The sequence below is a fragment of the Emys orbicularis genome, chromosome 3 (genome assembly GCF_028017835.1).
Source record: "Emys orbicularis isolate rEmyOrb1 chromosome 3, rEmyOrb1.hap1, whole genome shotgun sequence".
NCBI classification, from domain to species: Eukaryota; Metazoa; Chordata; order Testudines; family Emydidae; genus Emys; species Emys orbicularis.
The window spans coordinates 213,084,306-213,110,290 of record NC_088685.1 but is presented as its reverse complement, the minus strand read 5'-3'; the positions used below and the strand labels follow the sequence as shown (position 1 = coordinate 213,110,290).

General features: G+C 47.1%; 1 protein-coding gene across 2 annotated transcripts; it reads left to right on the top strand.

Moving 5' to 3' along the window:
• Positions 1 to 5,484: 5,484 nt before the first annotated feature.
• MALL (mal, T cell differentiation protein like) lies at positions 5,485 to 24,053 on the top strand. Of its 2 annotated transcripts, XM_065402000.1 has the most exons (4): positions 5,485 to 5,592; positions 21,269 to 21,436; positions 23,126 to 23,263; positions 23,991 to 24,053. In XM_065402000.1, exons 1-4 carry the CDS (start codon positions 5,485 to 5,487, stop codon positions 24,051 to 24,053), a joined length of 477 nt encoding a protein of 158 aa, XP_065258072.1. The 2 variants fall into 2 exon arrangements, with proteins under 2 accessions (XP_065258072.1, XP_065258073.1); XM_065402001.1 differs by lacking the exon at positions 23,126 to 23,263.
• The last annotated feature ends 1,932 nt before the right edge of the window (positions 24,054 to 25,985 follow it).

The following is a 25,985-nucleotide window of genomic DNA, read 5'->3' as shown; positions in this document are numbered from 1 at the left end:
GTGGACTTTAAGGCACTTACACTGTCACATGTAAGACTAAATTAAAAACATAACTAATCATCTGACCAAAATGAGACAGGATTATATTACCACGTGGGCTGGGTTTATTGTTTGTCCAAAGCATATTTTGCAAGCAAATTGTATTGTACATCACAATATTTGCACGTCATAAACTTTCTTTTTTACACAGCATATACTAATGGTTTATAACAAGTATTTTATCTCCTTATCTACATGATTTTACAAAAAAGCTTTGTTTTCATTTTTAAATCAGTACCGTTATCAGTGAAATCCATTGCTCCTCCTGTTTTGTGTAGCTGAGTGTTATGAAGCAAAAGTAACCCATTATCCTCCTTCAAAAACCCTCCTTTGCCGTGATGCCTACAAAAACCAGCTAGGCTGCTGGTGTGCTGAGACTACAACTTGTCATGCTGAGACCAATAGTGCCTCATTGTTTGCTTGTACTCCCGTATGGGTTTGTCTGTATCCGTCTTTTGTCTCTTGACTTATATTTAGATGGTCCCTGCCTCAAAGAGCGGACCATCTTTTTGTTCTATGCCTAGCAACTTGGAGTCTTGGTCTATGACTAGAGCTGCTAGGCACTGCAATAATACAAATAATAAGAACATAACGGCCATACTGGGTTTTACCAAAGGCCCATCTAGCCCAGTATCCTGTCTTCCGACAGTGGCCAGTGCCAGGTGCTTCAGAGGGAATGAACAGAACAGGTAATCGTCAAGTGATCCATCCCCTATTGCCCATTCCCAGCTTCTGGCACACACAGGCTAGGGACACTTCAGAGCATAGTTTTGCATCTCTCCCCATCCTGGCTAATAGCCATTGATGGATCTATCCGCCATGAATTTATCTAGTTCTTTTTTGACCCCTGTTATAGTCTTGGCCTTCATAACATCCTCTGGCAAGGAGTTCCACAGGTTGACTGTGCGTTGTGTGAAGAAATACTTCCTTTTGCTTGTTTTAAACCTGCTGCCTATTAATTTCATTTGGTGACCCCTAGTTCTTGTGTTATGAGAAGGAGTAAACAACACTTCCTTATTTACTTTCTCTACACCAGTCATGATTTTATAGACCTCTATCATATTCCCCCTTAGTCGTCTCTTTTCCAAGCTGAAAAGTCCCAGTCTTATTAATCTCTCCTTATATGGAAGCTGTTCCATACCCCTAACCATTTTTGTTGCTCTTTTCTGAACCTTTTACAGTTCCAATATATCTTTTTTGAGATGGGGCGACCACATCTGCACGCAGTATCCAAGACGTGGGCATACCATGGATTTATATAGAGGCAATATGATATTTTCTGTCTTATTATCTGTCCCTTTCCTAATGATTCCCAACATTCTGTTTGCATTTTTGACTGCCGCTGCACATTGAGTGGATGTTTTCAGAGAATTATCCACAATGACTCCAAGATCTCTTTCTTGAGTGATCACAGCTAATTTAGACCCCATCATTTTATATGTATAGTCGGGATTATGTTTTCCAATGTGCATTACTTTGCATTTATCAACATTCAGTTTCATCTGCCATTTTGTTGCCCAGTCACTCACTTTTGTGAGATCCCTTTGTAACTCTTCACAGGGAGCTTTGTACTTAACTATCTTGAGTAATTTTGTATCTGCAAATTTTGCCACCTCACTGTTTACCCCTTTTTCCAGATCATTTATGAATATGTGGAATAGGACTGGTCCCACTACAGACCCCTGGGGAACACCACTATTTACCTCTCTCCATTCTGAAAACTGGCCATTTATTCCTACCCTTTGTTTCCTATCTTTTAACCAGTTTCTGATCCATGAGAGGACCTTCCCTCTTATCCCATAACAAATAATACTAATGAAGCATTGACCGTAAAGTTGAACCAACTATTTAGATGTAACAATATTTTCTATAGTTCATTTAGAATGGCTGTGTTCACTTCTCAGTTTCAGTTTTAATATGGGCCTCTACTTAATGAGAAAAATGCAGGAATCTAGGCACAATGCCCAAGTGGCCAGGTAAATTATAGGCAAAGAAAACAGCAATAAGATACTTTTTTTAGGGAACTAGTTTAGCAAGGTCAATCAGGCTGAGAAATAAGTGTTCATCATGCATTCCCAGGTAATGAGCAGCAGGATACTACTGCACTTTTGAACACTCAGAAAAGCTGTGTTGGTTTTGTTGCTAAGCAGGGGCTCAACAGGATAAACAAACCTTCTGTACTCTTACAACATTAAACAGATACTTGTGTTTTGGGGTTTGGTGTCAAGTTATCACCGACTTACTTCTATTGTAACCACCACCATTAAAAACTTTTAATCTTCTGTTAAACTCCTGGAAGAAGAAGGAAAAGCCCAGACTTGCATTAGAAACTTTAAAAGTTGAATAAACACTTTTTCTCCTATTTCTTTTCCCTCTAGCTGGATAGAGCCTTTTACTGGAAAAGTTCCTTGCTTGAATGTCTGATCTTTTCCCAACAAATACATTTAACACCATCTAACAGTTATTGGTATTATCTTGGGTTGTTCTGAGTCTAGTCCTGCATTTGGTCATCAGGGGCCGATGTAGTACGTGGCACCAGGCAGTCTCTCTGCTCTCCCTGCTGGCACAAGGCCTGTCTGGAGTGCCCAGGAAACAGGTGGGGGCAGCCGGCAGGGCAGGGAGCCTGGGGACAGGGCCTGAATGCAGTTTGGAGGAGATTGGAACGGGGGCACGTATTGGGGCAGGCTGCCCCTGGCACCCCACAACCTTCCCCCCAACAAAACTATTTTTCAAAATACAGAAACAGGAGCCCTGCCCCTCCTCTTCCCCCTGAAGCCCTGCCCTCTGGCCAGGCTGGAAGCCAGAGCCAGGCAGTGGTAAGAACTGCCCAGGGAGCCTGGGCCATTGTGGGGAGCCCCAGATCCTCCACCTGCCTTAGGCGGCGGGGACATAGGCTGGGGGCTGCTCTTTGGCACCCTGGCCCGCCGCTCCTACAATTCTGTCCACGGCTCAGCAAGACTTTCCCTGCAATTGCATCTCTGAGCTGCTGTGGGCCAGGCTGGCTATCAGAACTGCTTGCAGGGAGCCTCTCTCTCTCCTGTTCTTAATGCTCCCCCGGCTGGGCCCAAGCAAGGCAGAGGAGGGAAGCTGCCTGTTTAGACTGCAGAGGGGACAAGAGCCAGTCCTGGGAGAGCAGTGGCGGAGTAGATTGGAACAAGGAGATGGGGGTAGGGGGACACTGGGACTGGAGGCTGGCAGGGGAGTAGAAGATGGAAACTAGGGCTGGGATTTGGGTAGGGGGAGACTGGGACTGAGACATTGGGGATGGACTAGGAGCCAGTGGAGGGGGGATTGGGATTGGCTAGGGCTGGGCAAGGAGACAGGGCCTGGGAACTAGTCGGAGAGGAGACACATCTGATGAGGAGCTGGGCTGTGGGGGGAGAACTGGGGTGGGCTAGGCAAAGAGATTGGGATTGAGAGCCAGTGGGGGATGGGAAACATGGACCAGGGGGTTTGAGTAGAAGCCAAGGGGGGTGGGGGGATGGAGAGAAGATTGGATGAGGAGCCAGAAGGGGGAGGGGAATTGGCACTGGCTGGGCAAGGAAAGTGAGACCGGGAATGGGGGAGACTGGGATGGTATTTCCGGAGAGGTGGGACTAGTGTTTGCTAGGCAAGGACGTTGGGGCTGGGATGAGTAGCCGAGAGTGGACACTGGGACTAGCTAGGTAAAGGATTGCACTGGCACCAGGGGTGGGGCAGAGACTGGTTGGAGAAGATGGGCAAGAGTTTGAAAGTTGCACAGACACCCTTAACGCTGGCATTTCCTAACTTTTAAGTCTGTGATGTTGCAACCTCAATAATGTTCTAATGTAGGTTTTTGTCTCTCTCGTGTTGGGTAAGCACTGCCCAGGGTAGGTCTGCATTGCAAATCAAGGTGTGATGGGGTGATTGTAGCACACACGTAGGCATACCTGTGCCAGCGTTAATCCTGCTAGCATGGGTAACAGCTGTAAAGACGTGGTGGTGTGACCCCTGGCATGGGCCAGCAACCTATGTACCCAGGGTCTCTGGCAGGCTTATCCTGGGGCAGCTAGCCTGGGCTGATATCTGTGCTGCCATGTCCCCATTATCACTGCTACCTGCGCCAGCTACATTAAAACTGGCGTGGCTATGCCCACCCGTGCTGCAGTCAGACCTTAATTTGTGGTACAGCTGTACTGTAATGTGCAGGGGAGAGGGCAGTGCTGTGGGGGGAGTTAACAGATTGGAAACACCAAAGGGCGAGAACTGTTCTTAATGGTAGTCGGAGGGGCAAGACCTGGGTGAAATAATCTCTCAATGGGAGGAGTGGGAGACCCAGAACTTGGGACTTTTGAGAGTTAGCAGATAACGCACTGTAGGGAATATTCCTGCCCCGGCAGGGTGATGGACTGGGTTTCTTAATACATCTTAATACATTTCCCACTCTAATTGTTGTTATTCTTTTCTGAGTCAGCAAAACCTTGGAGAAGATGTAGGCATTGATTACACACTGCCGTGGCATTGCCGGTTTGCAAGCAAACTCCTGCGGGGCCCTGGTGCATACCTATATGTGTGTGAGTACACGCTGTTATGGAGTCCCGGGGTCTGGTCTATGGCCTCTGGCACCTGGGAGACCGGTCTCCGCGGCTCCCTGCAGCGAATCCAGCCAAGCGGGCGTCCTGCGCCCCTTCAGGGCGCGATTCTCTCAGTGAGTATTCACAGCGACACAGGCAGCCTTTTCAAAACAAGGTCGCCATTTATTAGTCACCTGGCGACAGAGTCTGAAAGTCCTTTGGGTTAGCACAGAGAGGCAGAAGTTACGCCACAGTCCATCCTGGTCAAACCAGTGCCATGAGGTGATGGTCTCCCTCTCTGGCTCCTTCTCTCGTCCCTTTTGTCCACCCAGGTGATTGCTCCTGAGTCCCTCCAAAGGGCAGTCCTTGTCCCCATCGCCTAGCACTTTCCCTGGGTTTTCCTGCTGTTCAGTGTAGGTTGTTCAGTCATTGGGGTGTCTCTTTGTCTTGCTGGATGCTCTGTTGATCTGGGTTGGTTTCAGCATGTTCTTTAATGGCCCAGACCGCTAGGTGACACACACCCATTATGGCTAGTATTTTGCCCTGACAGCAGAGTTAATCCTCCCATTCCCTACCAGGTAGCTGTGCAAGGTGTAGGAGGAAACTGAGGCACATATCAGAATCATAAAAATATTACAAATCATTCCCACTTTGTCACTCATGCTTTCATTCACTTTCCAAGGAATGTACTTGCCTCACCTGAGCCCTTTGTTTAATTAGCCAAAGAGTAGCTGATGATTCTTTTGGCTGCAAGGAGTGGAATGACCTGCCAGGCTGGAACTGGTTTTACTGATTACATCCAGATGGGCGTGTCAGTGGATAGAACTTTAAGCTGTGCATGCCAATGGTGTTGCACAGATAACCACGGATAGCGGAGCTGACCCTCTACCTGTCTAAGCAGAGAAGAGAGATGGCATCAAAAGATCTCCCTCCACCTGTTACCCACACAGAACCTGACATGCCATCTGGAGCAAAAATATTTAGAACAGTGCCATATGCTTTTATCCTACCAGAGCTAGTAAGTATACTGAAAGTTTTGTTTGTTTGATTGATTGCTATGGCAAAAACTAAAGGCTATTTCAAATTGGGGTGTGTGGTGGTGGTGGTGGTGGTGGTGATGGTGGGGGGAATCCAGAACTAGCACAAAAAGCAACCATGGTAAGAAGAAAACTATGTGGAGGGAAAGCTTACTTCTGCAGCTACTTACATGTAAAATCATAAGGTCTGTCTCAGGGCTTGAGTCAACCAAAACAATGGAAAGCACTGAAAACAGCTTGTCATCCTTGCATGGTGTAGAAGTTGTTTTATCTTTGTATTAAGTCAGATCTTGGAAGTTAAAGAAGTGTCTGTCATTTTCTTCTTCAAGGCTGTATTTCTCTGTCTTTATTGAAGTTTTCTGGGGGGATCAAAGGTTGTAGACACGCAGTCGGCTTTTGTCATATGCAAGCGATGGCAGATTTTCTTAATATTCCAGAGTCCAGAGTCCTGGCCATGCATTCCAGTATGTCTAGTCAGATTATGGTGTGACGAAGTGGGAGATTTTCTTGACATATGGCAATTGATGTACTTTGATATACAATACAGTCATTAAGGGCTGTTCATAGTGATAACATGGAGCCTGCACCACCCACCCAAACAATTATGTGGCATATTTGTTAATTGCAGCTTCATATTCAGACAGCCATAGGAAAAGATAAGCTGACGTTTCCATTAGAAACATCAGCATCTTGTCTTTATCATCGGCTTTGCGCTGAAACTGAGTGCTGACTGTGGTACCATGAACACAACCCTGATAAAATAGCATGTAAATCAGTGATACACAGCTCCTGAGCACTGAGGTCTAAATTAGCGATCAGCATAACCCAAAAGAGCCACAGCAGTGTGACGTCATTTTCATTTACTATAGTGCTATATATTCATATTTAAAGAGTATGACAGGGAAAATATTGTGTGTGTGTGTGTGTGTGTGTATATATATATACATATGATTCTCACAGCAAAATGACTGACCAAGTATTATTATGTTATCAACTACAATTGGTTAATAACATAGTAAAAGCATCCTGATTGGTTAATGACTTAGACTGGCTAATAATTAAATTGGTGTTTTAATATCAAGTGCTGCAGGAGACACATTAAAGAGCCACTTTGAGCTCGTGAACCTCGGTCCGAGCATCGTTGAGGTAAATCATGACATGCCTTTCATTGCAGCATGTGTTATCTTTCATTTTAAATACTTTTTTGCTGCTCAGTCTCAACAGAGGCACTGTTATGCTTCTTTAGTATGAACTAGTGACTTTGGACACCTTTACCATTATTTTAAATGACCTGAATTGCCCCAAATTTGCAAGCACTGTATATTGTTGGGAGTGGGAGCGGCTATCTAAGATTTATCCCTTGATTGGATCCCCTTTCTTGGAGATGAGAAGCAGGTATCTCTAGAGGAAGAATGTTCTTCCGCCAGTGCTCTGTATATACAATAGCTGTCATCTCTGAAGTTCTTAAATGTCACGTTATGTATTGTATACATATTTAGGAGGTATTCTCCTTTTGAGACGCAGGAAAGAGAGAAGCTAAAGTCCCAACCCTTCACACATTCTTACTGTGCATTGGCACGATGTATAAGGCCTGATATTCCACTCACACTGCTATAGATCAGGAGTAATGTAGAGTCAGTGTTTAAGGCCTCCAGCTCACCTAGGCTGACCTCTTGTATCTCACAGGCCATCACCACCACCCAGTCCTGGCCCACTCATCCCAACAGCCGAAATGAGACCAAACTATGACAGCTCACAGGACACTAGACGGTAAGACAGGCAGAGAACAGGAGGACTCGGGTGCAGGGCCAGAGAAATGCTTAAGTGAGATGATCTTGGCAAGTGACTCACATTCCATGCTGCAAAGGAAGGGCAAAAACCTCCAAGGTCGCTGCCAATCTGACCTGGGGAAAATTCCTTCCCGACTCCACGTATGGTGATCACTTAGACACTGAGCATGTGAGCAAGAACCAACCAGGCAAGCACCTGAGAGAGAGAGAATGTGCAGTGCCACCTCAGTGCCTCCCTGTCTAGGGTCCCATTTCCAGCTGTGGCCAACTCCGATTCTTCAGAGGAAGGAGATTAAAAAAAAGAACCCTCCCAGAATACATTAGGGGGAAAAAATCCCTTCCTGACCCCTGCTGGTGGCTGGATGAAACCTTGAAGCATGAGCTTTTAGGAACATAAGACATAAACCAGAAGTGAGTGACGTTGGCTGAAGTCAATCAGTTCCCGTCTCCTCTCTTAACAATTTTAAATTGATGTTGCTCCCAGTGACTTCAGTGGAGTTTCTCCCCGTTTATAATGGTGTGAGATCTGAACTGGGCCCAATGGGGTTGAACTGGTGTGTGAATAATACCCAATAACACGCATAATATTAGAGGATATTACACGTTATATACAATAAAAGGCGCCTACATGGACACATCACAATGGTTGCTTTTGAGCTGCTATAACATGTTCATTGTGCCACGTCAAAACTCCCTAATACAGTACCCCTACTTCCCATGTATAAAGCATTAAATGTGGGAATGTAGGTGGAGCTGGTATCAATGCTTATCGTTAAGGTTGCCTAACATTTTCCACTATAAGACCCTGTTCAGTTGTTGTTAACTGTTCCAAACCATTGTGGCTGAGTTTTTCCATGCTTGGTGTCTGCCTCAGACTGATTTTTATGGGAAAGTTTTAGCGAAAAGAATTCTGCCCTTCCCAAGAACGAGGCTAGTGAAAAATACGTGGTTTTGCCCAGGTTATAAAAAAAAAAAGAAAGTGTACAGCTATTTCACTGGGAAGCTCTAGCAGCTCCGTGCTTTGGAGCAGGGACTTGAAACATGGCAGGGGGAACCACGCTGGTGTCTGGGAGGTGCCTATTGCCATCCCTAAGAAAATCTGCCAGAACTGGCCCAGATTATGAGCCCCTGAGAACTGCAGTTCATAAAGGCTCAGAAGAGGCTTATTAGAGTCGGACAGCTAAATTCTCCAAAGCTTCCGTTGGCACTGAGTATAGGGTTGCCAATTTTGGTTGGACGTATTCCTGGAGGTTTCATCACATGACATCATCATCAATGAAAGATTAATTTTTAAATCCTGGAGACTCCAGGGCAATCCCGGAGGGTTGGCAACCCTAACTGAGCATGCTCCATCCCCTCCCAGCTCCTGTGTGTGATGACTGAGCAGGTACCATCATAGGAATGGAGGAGCTGAGCAGGACTTTCCCTACAAATACTCCTCCTGGCTGCTGGAGGCGGCTGTGGCCCCAGGCCCTGGAACTGAGAACAGGGAGACAGCCTTGCTGTGCTTGCAGTGCCTCCTGCTGGACACCAGGCTCCGTGGAAGAGGAGGACGAGGTGTCTAGCTGGGATGGGAGCACACGGGGTGAGAGCGGCTATGAGTAGAGCAGGGGCTGGGGAGAGAGAGACGGGCTGGGGGCATTGGGGATAGAAGCAGAGTTGGGACAGGGGTAGAAGCTCAGGGGAGAGGAGCAGAAGGGGATGAAGAAGACAGGATTTTGGAGGGGCAGAGGGGCTAGGAGCTTAGAGGGATCGATGTAGAGATGGGGGCAGGGGCTGAAGGGTTTCTCAACTGTGGGTCCCAACCCAAAATTGGGTCTCCAGAACATGCACCCAGCTATTTTTAGCACGCTAGATCAAGCGGCACTAGTGCACATCTGTCAACCTGGTGCCGCTTGATCTAGCGTGCTAAAAAGAGCTGTGTGCACATTTTGGCCTGGGCGGTGGCTTGGGCTAGTCAGGGGTTGGGCAGGCGCGGACTCGGGCGGCTCATCTCAGCCGCCCGCCTGTGCGGCAGCAGCCATGCTGCTGTTTTTAGCACGCTCGATCAAGTGGAGCTAGCGTTAGTCTGTCTACCCAGTGTAGATGTACCCTAGGGCAGTGGTTCTCAAACTGTTGTTCTGGTGACCCCTTTCACACAGCAAGCCTCTGAGTGCGACCCCCCTTATAAGTTAATTTTTTTTTAAATGTATTTAACACCACTATAAATGCTGGAGGCAAAGCGGGGTTTGGGGTGGAGGCTGACAGCTCGCGACCCCCCATGTAATAACCTCACGACCCCCTGAGGGGTCCCGACCCCCAGTTTGAGAACCCCTGCTCTAGGGGCCTGATCCAACTCCTATTGGAGTCTTTCCGTGGCCACCAATGGGAATTGGCTCAGGCCCTAAATATATAATGACATGCACACAAAAAAACATCAAAAGAACATTCAGGCTGCAAACCGAGGACTCCGAAGTCAGGAAATGCCGGAATGAAGGCTGTCTGTGCAGTTTGGCCCCTATGTGTGTATCCATGATGATACAGTCTGTAATTACATGATCACATGCTGGTTTTCCCCCAGAGGACCCTGCCTCATGCCGTGCACAGGCTGGGCGGCGCTCATGAGCAGCTAGTCAATATTTTGTTTTATCCTCATTGTCCCCATGAACACAGGGAAATGGAAAGTGTCGGGACACCGTAACTATCGGCAAGACCAGCTCTGCCTATATTTTAGGCAGCAACATACCCGTTTTAAGCAACAGACTGCTGCTTTAGGTGATTATTGATTGTTTCATTTAGTCTCCCTACTCCATCTCATTCAGATGGAACCATCTGTAGAAAATGGATATTACCATTCAAAGCCAGGACCTGTGGTGGGGACAGGGTGTCTTTTTATGTCATGTTGCCATAGACAGAAGGAGCAGGTAGGCTGGGTCATTGTGCCCCAGGGTGACAGATGACCTGGGCCTAATCCTGGACCTGAAGAAAGTGAAGACTTTCCAGAGAGGCCTTGCAAATGAAACACCCCAGTTTAACTTAGTTTTGGGGGGCTTAGCATATGTTGGGGGAGTGCTGCAACCCTGACTCATACGGACGTGGGTCTAAGATCCCCAAACAGCCATTGGGCTAACACGAGGAGCAGGGACCTGTGGGGAGCAGGCCAGGCCAGAGCAGATGGGATGACTGTGACCATGTGGTCATGACCAGGCTGGTTAACTGTCTGATGCCCTTTGGGTATCCACAGTTCAGCACAGCTACCCTGCCCGTGTCTTGTGGCGTGACTCTGCTGGACGGCGAGCAAGGGCCTTTTCGTGCGTGTCCCCCTGCATGTGAGTGTCCGGGCTGGGTGAACCCAGGTGGGAGGTGATGGCGCTTGCCTTTAGGGGGCTTGGTGCAGTTACGAGCACTACCAAATACCATGGTACCCAAGCGCTCACAGTGGCGGGGCTGGTGACAATGCAGTGCAAACACTAAGGAAGGGGATTGGTGTGAGGGAAGAATTGCTCTTTTCCTCCTACTCCGGTTCCTGCCGGCTGATTGCAAAAGACTGGTAATACCCTGTTGCATGCCTCTGGGACCTTTTATCTGAAGATCTCCAAGCACCTTGCGCACAAGTAATTGAGCCCGGAGGTAAAGTTGTGGTTAGATCATTTTAGAGTGGCACTGCTGTCGCTGAGGCACAGGTGTGTTACCCAAGGGCAGAACTGCGAATAGAATCCAGGGCCTTGATTCTGACCTGCCGCCAGCTGGAGCTTGGAGGGCAGGGTTGGTTCCCTTTTGGGGCCAGCCGGGGATCCCTATGGGTTACAACTCTATGGTGGCCTTAAAGGGCCATCCCACACAGCCTGCACTCTGCCCTGAGCCACGGGCCCGGATTCCCAGGTATGGCAAGAGGGGGTCTTTAAGGGACACATCCTTCTAGGCTTTATGTTGTGTATCCATTGATCATCATTATGTAAATTAGGCAATGATACTGCCAGATTTTATAATTTTTGCATGACATCCCTTGACCTGTGCTAGGGGGTCACGACCCACAGTATGAAACCCTGTACATCAGCCGGACTCTCTTCTCTGTGACATGCATGTTGTTTGGACACTCTCTGTGGAGCTTTCCCTTCCACGAGGGTAGGGCACATCTTTAGCACTACAGTTCAGAACAGGCCCCTGTAGTCACAGATCTGCTAATCGTAGCAAACACATTGACTGTAGGGTTTATTGGTATGAAATCCTGGACCGCCTGCATGCAAGCCTCCTTTAAGTCAGTGAGATGCATGAGAACGTTCCTTCCTTATGCACACCTCCCGAAAACGCCTTCCCTCGCTGAAGGGTAATGATACAACAGGAAAGCAGTGGCACAAAAAACCCGACTCGTTTTTGAAGGTGCTGGGTGTGGGTTGAGAAACATATGCTTTATAAAGGCCTGGCACCGATAATAATCTTACCCTGCCCTTCTAGGGCATCTTCGAGCCACGGCACGTCGATGGAAGGTTTGTAATATGCCGGGGAGGCAGGGAAGTGCAGTTAACCCCACTGTACAGATGGGGAACTGAGGCACAGAGAGATTAAGTGATGTGCCCAAGGTCACACAGATAGACTATGTCTGTGGCAGGGCTGAGAACTGAACCCACATTTGACTCCCAGCCCTGTGCTTCTACCCACTAGAAAGCCACCTTTGCTTAGAAATAGAAGGTATAAGCCAGGGCCCACTCACCCTCGTAAACAGCTACTAGGGATACAGCGAACAGATGAGCTGCTGAGGCAGAGAAAGTCTGTGCGTGAGCGGTGGGGGCGGTTCTTTCGGCATGAAAACGAGGCAGGCTGCAGAGGTGTGCAGCGCCAGCATGCTTCTGTCCTGGGGCAGAAGGACTCTGCTAGCGGCTGGAGTTGCTGAGAGAAAGCAGGGGGGTTGGATAAAGCGTGTAGGGGAGCACTGAAAAGAAGAGAGGGGACAGGTTGAGACCATGTAGTATCTCTGTGTGTGTGTGTGTGTGTGTGTGTGTGTGTGTGTGTGTTTCATCTCGCACGACACCTTGGCAACTGTGCCTCTTTTTGTACACTCAGCATCCTAGCGGGGGAACCGTGGGAGCTGCAGGTGTTCACACTTCTGAAAGTAAGGCTGGCATATGAGACTCCGTGGGAAGAATAAATGGGGGAATATCTAGGGCTCTAGCCCACAACCCCTGGGAAAAACAGAAAATCTCTTTTCTAAGGAGAAGATTGGCTATTTTAAACTCTCAGAGTCTCGGCTGACAGCTGCGAACGGAGGGTCCGAAAGGTCCTATCTCCGCTGGCTTTACAGTACAATCTTTGAAAAGTTTTTCTAAAGATTATCTGTATCAGTCTGTCAGCAGTGCTGACAGCTTCCCTATAACTCTGCAAGTGCAAATCCTCTCCAAACCACACCATCAGAATGCCTGAAACGTTGCCTGCCCAAGATCCAAATATGCAGACGCAGTATGTTGGGACAGGACTGGAAAGGAAGGAAATCAAAGTCAGATCCCGGAAACACGACATCTGCAACATTTCCCTTCCCACATCATCCTTGTCCTAATGAAAGTCTCAAATGATCAGGGTTCCTTTGAGATCAATATAAGGCTTTTGATGCCATAGATCTACAGTTTCAGAGAGCTACTGGATTTCTGAATTTAATATCTTTTAAAGGTGAAATGGATTTCTTTCTCGTTCCGAAAAACCTGTCTGATTGCTCCTGGGGGCGGGTCAGTGCCTCTCTTCAGGTTGCTTCTGGCTTTGTTGCTAGAAATGGAAGGAGAGCCCTGAGTAAACAAACTAATGTAACAGTGTTGGTGAAAAGTTCAATGTCAGATTTTTCTTGGCAGTGTTTTTATAGCTCAGGGTGGGTCTGGGAACACCTTTGCGAAGTATGTATTGCGTTTACATCATTGATCTGAGCGGCTTTGCTAGAAGCAAACATTCAAAGAGTGAGAGAGGTGGCAATGTTCTGGTTTACACCATTTTCCCGCCAACACTGCCTGGAGCATTACCTGTGAAATGCTTGTACTACAAGACAAAGGGTGGAATCCTGACTCTATTGAAATCAATGGCAAACCCCCCCCCCCCCACCACCACCACCACCATGGACTTCAGCAGGGCCAGGTATCACCTCCTGGGTGAATAATTTGGGCCTGATCCTGATGTCACTGCCTTGTGAAAATCAGGAGTAGCTATTGAAGTCAACGGGAGTTACAGTAGTGCGGAAATCCAAATCAGATGCGTTGTTTTTCTTAAGAACATAAGAACGGCCATATTGGGTCAGACCAAAGGTCCGTCTAGCCCAGTATCCTGTCTACCAACAGTGGCCAATGTTCATTGTTCACTTCAGCCTTTCTGTTCATTTCACTTGTTTCCCAGGCTTCTTGCATTTGTGTCCAGGTACCTATGATAACTACCTGATTGCCCTACTTTCTCAGTATGAATCTTCTTGCCTAAGCTCTGTGTGGTTGTGAGAGAGGAAATAGAAATACTAGAAATATTATCTGTGGGGATATCTGCAGGGTACAGTACAGATCTGTAACTATTTCCATGGGAAGTGCGAGGCCTGAAGATTTGGAGGTATCAGTTCCAATGAAAAGACTACTCAAGAAATGGTCACTTCTGTGGCTTCTAGAGACAAGGTGGGTGAGGTAACATCTTTTAGTGGACCAACTTCTGTTGGTGAGAGAGAGACATGCTTTCGAGCCCCACAGAGCTCTTCTTCGGGTTGGGAAAGATACTCCCAGCATCACAGCTAAGTACAAGATGAAGTACAGGTATCAGAGGGGTAGCCGTGTTAGTCTGGATCTGTAAAAAGCAACAAAGAGTCCCGTGGCACCTTATAGACTAACAGATGTATTGGAGCATAAGCTTTCGTGGGTGAATACCCACTTCGTCAGACGCATGTAATGGAAATTTCCAGAGGCAGGTATAAATATGCAGGCAAGAATCAGTCTAGAGATAACCAGGTTAGTTCAATCAGGGAGGGTGAGGCCCTCTTCTAGCAGTTGAGGTGTGAACACCAAGGGAGGAGAAACTGCTTTTGTAGTTGGCTAGCCATTCACAGTCTTTGTTTAATCCTGAGCTGATGGTGTCAAATTTGCAAATGAACTGAATCTCAGCAGTTTCTCTTTGAAGTCTGGTCCTGAAGTTTTTTTGCTGTAGGATGGCTACCTTAAAATCTGCTATTGTGTTGCCAGGAAGGTTGAAGTGTTCTCCTACAGGTTTTTGTATATTGCCATTCCTAATATCTGACTTGTGTCCATTTATCCTTTTACGTAGGGACTGTCCAGTTTGGCCAATGTACATAGCAGAGGGGCATTGCTGGCACATGATGGCATATATAACATTGGTGGACGTGCAGGTGAATGAACCGGTGATGTTGTAGCTGATCTGGTTAGGTCCTGTGATGGTGTCGCTGGTGTAGATATGTGGGCAGAGTTGGCATCGAGGTTTGTTGCATGGATTAGTTCCTGAGTTTAGAGTTACTATGGTGCGGTGTGTGGTTGCTGGTGAGAATATGCTTAAGGTTGAAGATGAAGTACCTTTCCCAGACCTGAAGAAGAGCTCTGTGTAGTTCTAAAGCTTGTCTCTTTCACCAACAGAAGTTGGTCCACTAAAAGATGTTACCCCGCCCACCTTGTCTCTCTAATATCCTGAGACTGGGACACGGCTACAATTATGCTGCATACAAGTTCTGAGGCTTGTCCAATGACTGATATTTTCCATCTGCCATCAAGGTTTCTGGCTATCTAGGTGGTTCTGCTGGTATCTCCCATAGGCTCCCCCTTCCAGGTGTTTGGTTTTAGAAATTCTGGTTGCTTTGCTGTATAACCTAATAATGCCTGATCCACTTAATAAAGAGGAGTTGGGTACAGGGCTCCTTGGAATTGCTTCAAATGAATTGTCCAGGGAGCTCCCTCTGAACCCCATTACATTGTGCTGTTCCCTCTGCTGCCTTCTGCAATACAAGGCCTGTTGAATCACATCAAATTCTAACTACACTTTCTTGTCCAAAAACCTCATCTGTGATCTTCCATGTATTCTTCTCTCACTTGTGATCTATTTCATCCTTGTTGATTGACTTCAGAGTCACATCTGACACATGCCCTGCTTCATCATTGCCTTCCTGCTTCAATGGGTTCTGCTGATTTTGCAGTCCATAGTTCACCTTATTTCTATTGGTCTTTTACTGGTAGTAGAACATTTCCAAAAATCAGGTCTGTTTTTCTTTGTCTTTAAACACGGGCTGGGATAAGGGGAGTAGAAGCGGCAGGTGACCAGAGAGCTATGGCGAACATGGGACAGAGGAACTGGGTGCACACTGTGGTAACCAGTCCTGGTGGTACTACGCGGGAAGACCCACAATCTGTTTCACACCTGGCCATTTTCTTCTGTTTTCCCAAAAGAATGATGACTTGGGAAGCACCCAGGCAGACACACCCTCCTTAAGCGCATGCAGTATGATAGAGCTGTGCTGATGCTCACCTGTTTTTCGGTTTGATCAGAAATTGAAGATTCACACCAAGTCCACTAGAAGGTTTGCTAGGGTTTTGTTAGCATTTCGTGTGAACCTAAGCCAGCTCAGGGGGTTCCTTTCAATGTGATCCCACCATGGTGACTGACTGGAGTTTTGACTTGGGTTTCACTTTGATGTTTTGATCCGCCCCCCGAAAGTAAAACCATTGTGGACTGAACCAAAGAAATGCTCCCTTGAGCCTCTGTGTTTTACAAAGCTATAAGACTCTCCAATCCAAAGCCCAGTGAAGTCAATGGGAATCTTTCCATTGACTACAACGGGCCTCGGATCAGTCTCTCATTGCTTATGCATCAGATAAGGAGATCTAGATCTCTCACACCTCTTTGATGCTGGTGTAACTCTCCTGGCTCCTAAATGTTATATGGAATTGTGAGCTTGTTAGAGACTCTATTCCTGGCGATTTGGGTAAGTCAAAGGACGCTTCCTGACGGAAGTAAAGACAATGGGGGTCACTAACGCCGAAACAATGCCGGTAACAAGTCTTTTGATGTATTTTGCTTTCTCTGTGGCTTTTGTAGCAGCAGTATAACACAGCTCAATACCTCCCCAGCCCCTGCAATGAAATATTACAGACACCACCACCAAATGCTATGTCACAAGAACGTGACGGTCACAAAGCCAAGCACTCAAAAGTTAGCAAATGCCAGTGTTCCATGTGCGACCCTGGACAGCAAGAGAACAATGAGCTTGAGGAATAATGGAGGGGAATGTGCTTCACCGCAGAGGTTTTCAACTCCCGGGAAGAGGTCCACAGATCGATGTGACCTGGTTCAAAGGCCGTAGCAAACACAGGACTTGAAACGACACACAAATAATAGCCTTGATCTAGGCAGAGAGAGTCCATCCAGGACTGACAAGCATGAGCCTGTGACCAAAAGAAACAGCCACTGAAGGAGGATTTGCAGTATATTAGAGCTACAAGGGTCTCCATGTGGCAGATGGGTGACACCGGGTAAGCTTGGGTCGATGGCAGATTATTATTTCCTTTCTTACATTTAATTTTATCCTTCACATAACAGAATGTCTGTTCTGCAGCCTGTACAAGGGAAGGCCAACACCTATGCATGGTAACCACCTCCCAGTTTGATGCTGTTCTTGAGGCTTTATCCCACACCTTTACCTTTAGTAAGGAACCCAGTGTGCCTAGATTCAGACCTTTTCCCTCCTCTTCCATCTGAAAGTTCCAGAATAATTAAGGTCTAGGATCTCTTGCCATCTAGAGTTCATAAATCAACTCTTAGACTCATTAATATAGTCATCAGAGGTCTCTAGATCCAGTCTTACTCCATTCAGTTGGGCATTCCTGAAAGTTGAATACAAGTAAACAAATTGTGAAGTGGTTGATTTGCTCACCACTGAAAAATGAAAAGCGTCTGCTTGAGTCTGTTGAGTTGGGTGCAGCAGTGGGTGGGGTGGGGTGGAGATCCGAGTGGGAGGCTGCATGGACAGGAGGGAGAGTGTGTTAGGGAAGCAGTAAGATATGACGGGCGCAGCATTTCTGAGCAGTTAGTGCCTCGGGGTGGATTGTGCAGCACAAAGATGAAGGTCAAGTGGTTTCAACAGCTTGAAAAATGCAATTATCCCCTCTAAATTGCCTGTCATGGCTAATAAATAAATAAACGGTCCCACCTATGCTGCTTGTGCATAGCAGAGTGTGACGCCCTCGCTGGCCAGGATTAGAACAATGTTCGAGCTATTTCACAACGGCAGCATTCTTCTCCTCCCCAGAGGGAATGCTGGAAGCCCGTTCTCTCTCCACGATGGGCGCTGACCATAGGAATCAAAGACCACGTCCTGGGAGAGGCACTCATGAGCACTGCACCCTTCTCCCATCCCGCGTGAGCCCAGTCCAGCTCTCAGTGGGAGCCTTTCCATTAACTTCCCTGGGCACTGGATGGGCCCCTGACATTTGTGACTTTCAATGTAGTGACAGGGATGGGAGTCAGGAGCACGGATGGCTTTGAAAGGGAAGTTGAATACCCTGCAGCATGGGTGGCACGTGACTCCTCCATTTGGGGAGGTTGCACGTGCCCAGACCTTGGCCCCACTCCTAGGCCCGCCCCTGCTCCAGCCCCACTCGTCTCCCTCCCCACCTGCCACTTTGCCCCCTCCCCGCCCACCGGCTGGGCAGCTGAGCCTGCTGGCTGCTCACCCCTCGCTCGCCCGCCTCTTCACCCCCTCCCGTGAGGCTCCCATGCAGGCAGAACAGGGACGGGAAGAGGAAGAGCAGGGTGGGCAGGCAGGGCCACAGCTGGGGCACCCACCTTTTCGGCAGCAGTGCGCTCCAAAGGCAGCGAGTCAGCTGTTTGGGGAGGCTTAGCCGCTCCTGGCCTCTTATTCCCACGGCGTATGCTCTGCAGGTCGAAGAAATGACAGCTGAGGGGGTGAACGGGGTGTGAATAATGTTTCCTACACGCCGTTGTCTGTTGTTGGCTATTCTCGTGGCGCCGTTCGGCCACTGTGGGGAAGGGTGCGCGGAGTCGGGCTCCATCATCCCAGCCATCCTTCACAAAGAGCAAAGCCATAATCCACCACCGCTTGGCAAAAGAATGACGTGCTCTCAGCAGCGCTGGCCCTCAAGGCCACGTAGCCAAGGCTGGCGGTAGGATAGTGATTGTTAGGGGGGATAGCATTGCCCGGCATGCTACGGAGTCCCACTGCACAGTCGGGTGAGGATAAGGGCTATGAAGGGACAAACTCATGACCGTATGGAACAGACCTGTGTGAAAATGCAGAAAGTTTTTGCCCATTTTCATAGACCTCCCCCTTTCCTCCCCACCTCCAAATTGGCATTTGCAAGAAATTTCACAAGACTTCGGTTTGCAGAGCCTTCTTTCGCAGCAAAAACCATTTTGCTTGAAAATGGCCTGGTTTAACATAATACGCCACATAACCGGGAACAACACTGAATTCCTCTCATGTTCAAATGTCATTGCCACGTCTCCAAACCATATTCTAGTCTTTGCTATGCTGTACAGCTTCTTGGACCACCGTCCTCAACACTGTGAGCTCCCTGGAGCACAGACCGTCTCCTTGTTCTGTGTTTGTCCAGCGCCTAGCACATCGGGGGTCTGGTCCATGACTAGGGCTTTTAACCACTACCGTAATACAAATAATAAATGGCAATAATGGAGTAGATAAGCACTTTCCAGTCAGGCATTAAATATTGTGAGGTTGTGACTAATGTACTCTGAACTTGAGAGGCAGAGGCCAACCAGAGCTAGCTTTCAAGAAACAAGGCTTGCTGGTCAAGTTTTTAAAATATGAATATCTAACAACAGGCTTCTAAGGCCATATTAAGCCACCTAAAAAAAAAATGACCTGCTCTTCCAACATACATAGCTCCCAGCAGCAACCTTCGAAATCACAGACAAAACTGCTACTGACTTCAACAGGAGCAAGTCCCAGCCTTGGATGTGATCAGGGCCGGCTCCAGACACCAGCTCAGCAAGCAGGTGCTTGAGGCGGCCAAGGGGAAGGGGCGGCACGTTGGGCTCTTCGGCGGCAATTCGGCGGCGGGTCCCTTTGTCCCTCTCGGGGGGAAGAACCTGCCGCCGAATTGCCTCCGAAGAAGAAAGCGGTGCGGTGGAGCTGCCGCTGATCGCGGCTTTTTTTTTTTTTTCCCCGCCGCTTGGGGCGGCAAAAACCCTGGAGCCGGCCCTGGATGTGATTGAAGGCCTGCAGTACATTGTGTTTATCTCCCTTCATCTATTGCCCCTTCACTGAATCAGAGAGAGGTCTGCAAATCTCAGGATCTAACTTCGTAGAGTGGGAGAGTGGAAATACCATTTGTACTTTGGTATGAATTTCATCCGCGTTTCTACATGGCATTTGCTCCCTTCCCCCTTAATAAAATCCCTCTCCACAGTCTCTCACCGGGATATACCGGCTGCATGATATCAGCCAGGAAAAGTAGCATAGGAAGGAACCTTTCCAAGTTTGTGCTCTGCAGTATATGCCGGTGCCTGGTATTTTATGACTGTGTTCCCATTCCTCTTCTTGCTCAGCAGACATTATAGATCTCCTACTGTTTTTCACTTGAGAAATTCCTTGCATTCATATTGTGAGTTTGGCAAGGATTTTTCAGAAATCTGACAGGCTGAATTTGGATCACAGAGTAACATACACCAATGATGAATTGCAGAGGACCCAGCTGGGGTAAAGATCCAAAAAACACTAGAGCTTATCCAAACCTCTTGACTCTGCCAAATTATGCTGGAACCCTTGTGGAGAACTGATTGCTTGTGAGATTGCTGATGCTTCTGGTCAGAACGTTCTTGTGTCTTTCCTTGGTACTTCAGCCCATCCACATTTGATCCTGGCTAGAAGCGAAAAGAGACATGAAACTGGCAAGTCATCATTTTAAAGTTAACCAAAAAACAAGATTTGGATGTTGAAAAAGGATCATGTCTGCTTTTTCATAGAGTCATAGCTTTTTAAGGCCAGAAGGGACCAATGTGACCATCTACTCTGACCCCTGTATGTCAGATAATCTCACCCAGTGATTCCTGCGGTAGAGATAATTATTCTGCTCTGCTATATAAGTGAACACTATTGAGTCCAATAACTTGTAGCTGAATTAGAATGTATCTTTTAGGAAGACATCCCATAAGAAAATAAGAACAGCCATACTGAGTCAGACCAAAGGTCCATCTAGCCCAGTATCCTGTCTTCCAACAGTGGCCAATGCCAGGTGCCCCAGAGGGAATGAACAGAACAGGTAATCATCCAGTGATCCATCCCCTGTCACCCATTCCCAGCTTCTGGCAAACAGAGGCTAGGGACACCATCCCTGCCCATCCTGGCTAATAGCCATTGATGGACCTATCCACCGTGAATTTATCTAGTTCTTTTTTGAACCCTGTTATAGTCTTGGCCTTCACAACATCCTCTGGCAAGGAGTTCCACAGGTTCACTGTGCATTGTGTGGGGAAAAAAAAAAATCTCAGTTTGAGTTTTGGTTGAAGAGTTGGGTCAACTTGTACTGGGCTTGATGCGATCAGGAACAAAGAATGTAGTCCATACTCACGGGGTGTGGCTTTATCATGGCTCCTCTGGGTGGGGCCATTCCAATACTCCTCTCCCAGGCAGTACTCACAGGCGATACGCTTTCTGGAGCAGGGACTATAATTTACCAGCTGTCTCTACAGTACCCAACACAATTGGGCCTAGACACCAGTGAGGCTCTAGTCATTGCTATCATACTAACAATAATGAGTGCAGAGCTGGTGGGCCTGGTGTATTGTCTCTTAATATTGAGACAACCAAGCTAGGGACGATGAGAAATGCAATGTATGAACAAGAGCAAAATTGACTCGCTCAATGGAGTTCATTGGGTTTCTTGTTTGTTTTTGGCAGATATTTGGATGCTGGGTCTGGATCCTCGTAGCTGCCACCACAGTGTATTTCCCTATGCTGCAGGGATGGGTTATGTATGTCTCACTGAGTTCATTTTCCTTCTCCCTGATGTTCCTGTTGTGTTACCTGTTTGGATTTCACAGAAACAGTGACTCGTGGAAAGTAGTGGTAAGAACACACTCACTTATTCCGGGTGTTGCTGCCGGTGGTGGCTCTTCTCATTCCTGTGACTGCCTTCCAGCTTCAGATCTCGCCTCTCAAGCAGAAAGTTGACTTCAGAATTGACTTTCCAGGTGTTCTGCACTTTCTGATCTTTTCACACAAAGGGTCCGGCAGATGGAATCATCCCAGGTCATTCTGCAATGTTCTAACTGGTTCTTCTGACATTTCTTCTAACATTGCATGTGAAACTGATGCAATTAAACTAAAATATAGAAAATAAGGTTAGCGGCAGGGCCACCTGAACCCTCCGGTGTTTGGTTCAAACCTCTTGGTACTTCCTTTGTAGCTACAAAGCCAGTTGGTTAATAACAGGGGTGCGAGGCGCCCCGGTGTACTTAAGGCTACAAAAGAGTTTTCATTATAATCTACTTTCACATGCTCATGGCTTATCATTTGGGCTGAAATGGGGTGATTTTCCCCCCCGAGTTTGGAGAAAACCTCTTTTGTCATTTTTAAGTTATGGGAGAGAGAAAGGAGAAAAGAAAATAACACAAAAGCTCGAGCCGTGTCCTTTTGAGCAGGGCTAGCGCAAAAGCAGCTCAAGACAGCGGTGTGACAAGACTGGGGCTCTGAGGTGCTAATAGAACAGTAGCCTTGGCATTGTGATTTCAGAGCCTTTGTGATGTTGGTCGCATTTGTCTGCAGATTCTAAGCTGCTGCTTAAAAGAAAGGAGCCATCCCAACGTAACGTGATGGGCAACTGCTCTAAGCCAGTCTTGCAAAAACCTCCCTCTGTGCCCAAACCAGAGCAGCAGAAACGGTAGGAACTCGCAATGCCCCAACGATTCTGCTTACCTCGAGTTGGACATGCAGAATCTACACTTACAGCAGCAACACCTCAGCTACATTGAACATATGCAGCATTTTCCATTCTTGTTTCCTGCTAGATAACATATTGCCTTTTGAAACACTACACTCGAGGGGAAAGTTGGTGGTGTGTGATTAAGGCACGAGATCAGGAAATCTGGGTTCAATTCCCGGCTCTGCTATAGAGTTCCTTGGTGAGCTGGAGTATGTCTCTCTGCTCCCCATCTGTCAATTGGCTTAACAATACTTCCCTGCCTTACAGGGATGTTCTGAGGGTAATTTCATTGTCTGAGAGCGTGTAGAGATGATGTAGGGCATATAAGCAGATGTCTAGTAAACATATACAATAAAATATACAGTGAGTTAATGATACTGTTGAACCTTAACTTGGGCTTTTCCTATCTTTTTGTGATTAACTGTGAAAACTTAACGAGCCATTAATGTACTCTTTTGCTTCTATTAATGGTATAGCATCACTGACTGCAAGCCTGGGAAGACACTTTCATGCTAAACCAACTCTTTTAAGTTGCTTGTGACTTGGAAAATGTTTCCTCTTGGGCTTGACTGTCACATGCCTGGTCCCAGCCCAAAGAAGATTTAGTTGCTGTGGAACATTTGAGAAAAATTGTTCCAGATGTTTTTGAGTCATGCAGGCATCATCCTTCCCACTTTTGTAGAACTGAAAAGCCGACATCGGACAGCTGAAGGGCCATAGCTATGCTGTTGAGCTGGAAAATACAGCTGTCCTGTAAGTGAGGAGGAGGTACCTGCACTGTGAATGTGTATTTCAACATCACAAACCTTCCTCTTTTGTCTCTTGTTTTGCAGGATAGTATGTATCATGGAGCCACTGCAATTTTCTATATGAGCGCGGCGGTCTTACAAGCTAATGCAACAATCCGCTCTGAGACTGAAGTGCTTGTACAATATATTCCTCGTTACTATCAAATCAATGTCGCTGCCTCAGTAAGTTGCATGCTTAGAGTATTGATTAGCCACAGTTTCTTGTAGGCACCTCTATTTCCTGTGTAATTTCCATGGGAAAGTTTCAACATTGCTGAAATTTTTTCAGGTTTTTTTTGTTGGAAAAATCAAAGCCAAATATTTCAGGTCAGGTAGGTCATCCCAAATCGAAGCAGTTTGGCTTGTCAAACTGAACTGAACCACTTAGTTTCATGTCAGAGTGACATTTAATCTGAGTCTGCCTGAGCTGCCGTGGTGCTTGATGGGAGTTGTAGTTGTAGTTAGTATCATAGGATCCTATGGCCACAGTTTACCATGGGAAATGTCATCCAGCCATAGGACAGTTGGGGCACAAAGCACCCAAACTACAATTCCCATGAGGCATTGTGGCGGCTCAGGCGGATACAAAACAAAAACGTTTCAACATTTCTGAATTGAATTTTTTTGTAACTTTTAGGTCCATGAAAAATTTTGATATTTTGCCTTTTCCTCACAACTGGGGACGGGAAAGACAGAAAATTCCGATTTCCAGTCAACTGTGCTCTGGAGCTTTCCCACGGTTTGAGTTTGAGATTTTATTCATTAATAGATTGGCAGGATCATTTTAAGGACATAAAATCCATTGAAGAAAGGACATTGGAGGGGTCACTAAGGACATAGATTAACACAAGGCTGAAATCGGTAGAGTAATTTCATTGCCTAGTAACGTTCTTTCCATTTTTCCTTTCAGTTCTTTGCTTTTATCACGGCTCTGCTGTATATTTTACATGCCTTCAGCATCTACTACCACTGAAGACTGCTGTCAAAGAGAGAAACGGGGTGACTGAGACACGCAGCAGGGACACCCGGACTTAGTGTACCTAAAACAATGATTTAATTGGATTAAGAACATAATTCAGTGTAAATGTAGGTCATCTGGAGCCTGGGTCTGCTTCATTTTAATTTTAAAAGCTATTTGTTTTATAAATCTGTAAATCTTAATTTTTATAGAGTATTGTGTATTTTCTGTCTGAAAGCAGTATCGTTTGGGGGGAAGCTTGTTCAAGTAGTCCTATGCAGAATATAGACATCTTCTCGTCCCCACGTATCCCAATGTCTCAGCTTTTGGTCGTGTCCAAAGGCTCTCTGGCTGTATGGTCGCATATGCTTGTGGTAGGGGTTGCATGAACTAACTTATTGGAAAATATAAAGGTCTCTTTGTTTTCTTATGGCAGCTGCTTTGTTGTGTATTGTTCTTTTCGTTACGTTTCTCTATCGACTCGTTCCAGTCTGATTAGAACTACGGTTCCTCTGAGCTAGTTCACACATCTCCTGCCGCTTGTGTAGTGAAACGCCCCTCACCTCCGTGACTAGCTGGCCCCATTTCCAGCACCTGCTCCACGTGCTGAAATCCATCCTTGTGCAGAGCGCCAGCACCAGCGCTGTACACCACTTCAGTCCCATTTACGCCTATGCGGTGAAGTCCTGACGTCAATGGCCGAGCTCCCAGTGATGTCAATGGGGCCAGGACTTCACTGCATGGTCAGAGAGCAACGTGAGAGTCTTGTTTTATGAAGCTCTAATTTTCCATCCAAAGGTGTCAGCCAGTGTTACCTGCTCAGCAATTTGCCCTAACAGGAAACCACAGTGCCCAAAGGAAATAACTGTAAATGGAAGCAAATAAGTCAGGTGGCAATTCCCTACTTTTCAGGGGGTTGTGAGACGACATTAATTATTGTTCCTAGGTGCTTTGAGAGCCTCAGAGGAAAGGCACTGGAATGGTGTGCGAGTATTATTGACTGGTATTATTAATAAGCAATCTCTCACAAGCAGGCATTTGCGCTGCCTATAGATGTGTGCGTGTCACTATTGTGGGAGGAAATCTACATGAACGGCTAAGCACTTTACTTGCTGGTGGGAGATTCTGTTCTGCAAGTTGCATGGGAACAGCAGTAAATCCCACAATGCAGTTAGCTTAACTCCTCAATAAGACACCTAGGGTATCTCTACACTGCAATTAGACCACCTGCAGCTTGTCCGTGGCTTGGGCTAAGGGGCTGTTTCGTTGCCGTGTAGATGTCCAGGCTCGGGATGGTGCCCAGGCTCTGGGACCCTGCGAGGTGGGAGGTACCCAGAAGCTCGGGCTGCAGCCCAAGCCCGAAAGTCTACACTGCAACGAAACAGCCCAGCAGCCTGAGCCCTGTGAACTGGAGCCAGTTGGCATGGGCCAGACGCGGGTTTTTAATTGCAGTGTAGACATACCATTAGTCACAGTGGGCCAGCTGCTCCATGGAGAAGACATGAGCAGCCCCCCTTGTGCCTCTTCACAGCAGCCAGGTATCACTGCATTTCCTGGGATCCCTGGGGTGTGCTCATGGAGCACAACAGACCCCAAGAATAGTCCCTGCTGAGGGAGGGATGGCAGGGAACATGGGTTCCTAGATACATAGATTCCAGGGCCAGAAGCGACCTCTGTCATTAGCTAGTCCGACCCCCGCATAACACAGGCATGGAACGTCCTCCAAATCACTCCCAGAGTCAATCGTTTAGAAAAACAGCCACTCTGGATTGAAAAATTGTCCATGATGGAGAATCCACCACGACCGTGGGTAAGTCGTTCCAATGGTTAATTACTCACTCTTGCAAATGTACGTCTTTTTTCCAGTCTGAATTTCTCTAGCTTCAAGCTTCCAGACACAGTATCTTGTAAGCCCTTTTATTTGCTAGTTTGAAGAGCCCATCATCA